This window comes from Elaeis guineensis, chromosome 7 (assembly GCF_000442705.2).
Source record: "Elaeis guineensis isolate ETL-2024a chromosome 7, EG11, whole genome shotgun sequence".
Classification (NCBI taxonomy): domain Eukaryota; kingdom Viridiplantae; phylum Streptophyta; class Magnoliopsida; order Arecales; family Arecaceae; genus Elaeis; species Elaeis guineensis.
In genome coordinates this window covers 103,438,315-103,442,544 of record NC_025999.2, presented here as the reverse complement: position 1 = coordinate 103,442,544, position 4,230 = coordinate 103,438,315, and the positions used below count along the sequence as shown (strand labels likewise).

The window sequence follows — 4,230 nt, the reverse complement described above, 5'->3', positions numbered from 1 at the left end:
TTTGTTGTTCCCGCACGGTTTGTTGTGGATGCCTGAAAGTAAGCACGCACGCGGACTGAGGGACAGCAGCTTTGCTGTACGTGGTAGTTTCTCGCTTTACGGACGGTCATCCACCAGAACTCGCGGATGCCGCTGACCAGGGCGCAGCCGTCTTCTGTGTTGGTGTGTCAGTTCGAGAATTCGTAGACGGTGCAATCCTCCGGATTTTCTCGAAAAGTTTTTTCTCCGGGTTTGGAATTGGCATCATGAAGCCATGTGATTGCGGGGTTAGTTGTGATGGGTAGACGGCCTCGATGGAAGAAAGATGTTAGATGGTACTGTTTTGGATTATCCTAATTCTACGAGAGATCAAATCTATCTGGAATATATTTGGTTAAAAAAAATAAAAATATAAAATTAAAATCAAAATAGATAATTTTTATTCTAACTATTTGATCGAAAAGAGTCTTATTTCGATTTCAATTCTGATTCTGCGATAGAATGAGAATGGCTCAATCTATATAGAACTCAATTCCTACTCTCCTCTATGGATTTAATTTTTCATTCCAATTTCGATTTCGATTCCGATCACGAATCAAATACTTCGAAAGGTTTGACGATTTCGATTCCGATTTCAAACAATTTCGACTCCCATTTCTATTCTGATTTCGATTGTAAACCAAATACCCCCTAATAATATCACTATGGAAAAAAACTTTCAAGTATACTCTGACGTAATTAGTATATGTTTATTTTTGTAACTCAAGGGATACATTTGGAGAATCAGCTTGAGCTTTTTCTTGCAGCTGGAAATGATAGCCACAAATGTGGACGTGTTCTGAATGTCAAAACTGATGTCATTGTCTTATTTTTCTTGGTGGAGATATCATTGACTTATTTAAGACTTCCAAATACACAATTAGTTGGTATTTCTTCATAAGTAATCACAGACATTTGAGGGACCTGTTGCAGGCAATTAATGATTTACTTCACTACAAGGCTAAAGGCACCGTCAGATGGAGATCGAGTATCATAGTAATTCACCGTGTCAAACTCTTTCGAGGATAAAGGCAAAGGCTTGCAGGTGCCCCAAGCAGGTGGTAATTGAGTGGATACTTAAAAGATGCTTAAAGATTCTTCATAAGTATAAGATAGATACACTTCCTCGGATCCAGCATCGATGCTACACAGGATGAGTGCAGTCGACAACTTCTGCACAACAAAAAGGATAGCTTCCATACGAGGCGCCGGTAAATTTGGAGATTCACGTAAGGTGCAACTTGGGTGAAAAGATACCAACAATTATATTGAATAAATAAAAAATAAGTTTGACACGTGAGATAAATTGGATTAAACACTTTAAGTTTACTTCTTAGAAAGAAGTTAATAGTACAAATATTTTATTATCTGACTCATTATTTTCGTATGGAGACCCAATCCCATGGGCTACGTATCAAAATAATAATAATAATAAGAGGAAGAATCAGAATATAATTTACGACCCGACAAAATAATTCGGACCCGCCTGACATTTTCAGCAGTTGTTTCCGATCTCATCCACGAAAGTCTTCAGGTTCCTATCCGAGGACCCACCTTCACGGACGGCCTCCCGCGCTTTGCCCTTCCAGGTCGCTGCCTTCCTCCTAATTTCCACCCCTCTCTCTCCCTCCCCCATCACCACCTCCAAACACCTCTTCAACTCGCTCCCCTCCAACAGTCCTTCCCCATTAACCTCACTTCTCACACCCGTCCCCCACACCTCTGTCAGCTTTGCGTTCGTCACTTGGTCTACCCATTGTGGTACGCCAATCGTTGGAACCCCACATATCAAGCTCTCCAATGTGGAGTTCCACCCGCAGTGGGTCACGAAGCACCCGACCGACGGGTGGGACAGAACTTTAACCTGGGAGCACCACTCCACCACCATCCCGTTCTCACCATCCTCCAGCTCAACGCCTTCCCCTCTGTTGTCCTTCCGCACCACCCAAAGATAAGGCCTCCCGCTCTCCTTTAACCCCCACAAGATTTCCTCCAATTGCCGCTTCTTTATCACCGACATGCTCCCAAAAGACACGTACACCACCGATTTATCCTGCTTCGAGTCCAGCCACTCCATGTATCCCTTCTTATCCCCTTCGAAAAGATCACCACCGGAGGCGGTGTCTTCTGAATTCTTGCCATCTAAAGGAAGGGATGGCAGCAGTGGCCCTATCGTGATGAGGTCCATGTTGCCGACGGCCTTGATGGCATCAGGCTCGAGTGCGTCGAAGGAGTTGATCAAAACTTTTGGCTTTGAGCTCTTTTCTTCCTGATCCAATGTATCAAATGTCTCTTTTAGACCGACGAGGAAAGGACGGTAGGGATCGTCGGAATTGGTACTGCTTATCAAGGACGGGAGGTCACGAATTTGGAGCGGTGGCAGCCCTGGTAGGTCAACCGTAAACAATGGGTCGTGACCATGAGAGGTTATCAGCTCCTCATAGCCATGGAAGTAGTGGTAGAAAGTGGTGAAGACAGTGGCAGGCTGGATCCAGTAGAGGGCAGAGGGAATGCCATGATCCCGTGCGACATCTGCGGCCCATGACAGCAAGATGGTGTAGATTATGCAAGACACGGGCCGGCCACGTGCAGCAAGGTCGTGCACAATGCCAGCAAGAGTTCTGGTTCCGACAAGCTTGAATTGGGACAGGAAGTCATCGAGGTCGCCGTCCATATCGACTTTGAACCCATCGTCGTAGCCATTGGAGAAGGGGATGTAGGTGAGGAGACCATCTTCTACTTCCTCGTCGGGCTTGGCCAAGGACGGAAACATGCGGCGGTGAGCGGATATGGCGGTGGAGAAGGTGACGTGACCGCCGGTGGTTTGGGCGAGGCGCTTGGCCAAGCGGAGAGACGGGTTGACATGGCCTTGGGCCGGGTAGGTCACTACGAGGAAATGCTGTTGGCGTTGCTCCATTCCTAATGAAATTCACGAAGGATCAAAGCTTTTTTGGAAGGATTAATTCTTGATCAAGACAAGAAGGATCGAAAGGTCTGTGGATGTGGTGAGACCCTGCCGGAGGGCTGTGGCTTTAATAGAGCGGGGGGAACGGAGGGGTGACGTTTGGGGTGACGAAGAAAAGTAACTTAATCGACCAGCTTCTGCGGACGGACCATGGTGTGTGCGTACGTGTCGTGTTGGGATCTTTATACTTTTCTTTTTTTTATTCATCTTAATAAATCTGTGGTCAAGCTTGTCACTTCCTGTCAAAAGGGGCATGAGTTCTTTTTAGAGGGAGACACGCATCTTGAAATGGCTCCTAGAAATGGTGTTTGTGGCTTCTTGCATGAGAAAGAGCCTAGTGTGGTTCTCAATTCTCCTCTCTCTCTGATGTTTTTCTCCTACTAGGCAAAATGGGAAAGCGCCGCCTGATGCCCAAGAAAACACCTTCTGAGATGATGACAATCAAAACAATATATATATATATATATATATATATATATATATATATATATATATATATATATATATATATATATATATATATATATAACTATAATGATGAGAAAGCGTCATCTTGGACAGTTTGTTCATGGAAGCATTTGGTGATCGTCCAAGCTCGTATTTTGACAGTCCACCGGCTGCAAATTTGCACACGTGGTAGAGAAGGTTTTCACATCAGTAATTCATCGATGATGTATCTAAGTGACATACTTCCCCGTGCGCCGTTCATAGTTACGTCAATGCTTCCCTAATGCTCCAAGCTCGTGTTCTGACAGCTCACCGGCTGCAAATTTTTACACGTGGTGTTGAAGGTTTTCTTTTTTGATGGGAATGATAGAAATGTTTTTCGCATTAATAAATATTCGACGATGCATGAAATGACATAATCCCCCGAGTGACGTTCGCAGTTACGTCAATACAATTTCGGATACTTGTTCTCTCTTAATTTACTCCACAAATTAAGCGACACCACATTAGTTGAACCCGTCAATCGTCGAGCCGGCAACCCATTTCAAAGTCATCAGAATGGATTAATGGAACCAGTGTAGCAGCTCTTCTTTGCGGTCATATCAACCCTGAACTCCACCTAGCCAACTCTAGCCCATACAGCTCGTGCTCTGGTCAACTTCTCCACCTACGTCTCTACTCACCACTGTATGTTTCCGTCCTCAGCCAGACCCAACGATGAAGTAGAAGATGGCCCTGTCATGGATGCCACTTTGTCACAATGACATTCTCAGAATCAAATTAGTATAAAGACATACCAA

The 4,230-nt window shown here is 44.7% G+C and overlaps 1 protein-coding gene across 1 annotated transcript; it reads right to left on the bottom strand.

The window, feature by feature from the left end:
• Window positions 1-1,324: 1,324 nt before the first annotated feature.
• Window positions 1,325-3,043, bottom strand: LOC140859107 (UDP-glycosyltransferase 75C1-like). The gene has a single exon (XM_073260596.1). It carries the CDS (start codon window positions 2,933-2,935, stop codon window positions 1,514-1,516), a length of 1,422 nt encoding a protein of 473 aa, XP_073116697.1. The 5' UTR covers window positions 2,936-3,043; the 3' UTR covers window positions 1,325-1,513.
• Window positions 3,044-4,230: the final 1,187 nt, after the last annotated feature.

Bases quoted from the DNA above. Each gene is read 5' to 3' on its own strand.
- LOC140859107 (XM_073260596.1), bottom strand. From the start codon at position 2,935: ATGGAGCAACGCCAACAGCATTTCCTCGTAGTGACCTACCCGGCCCAA.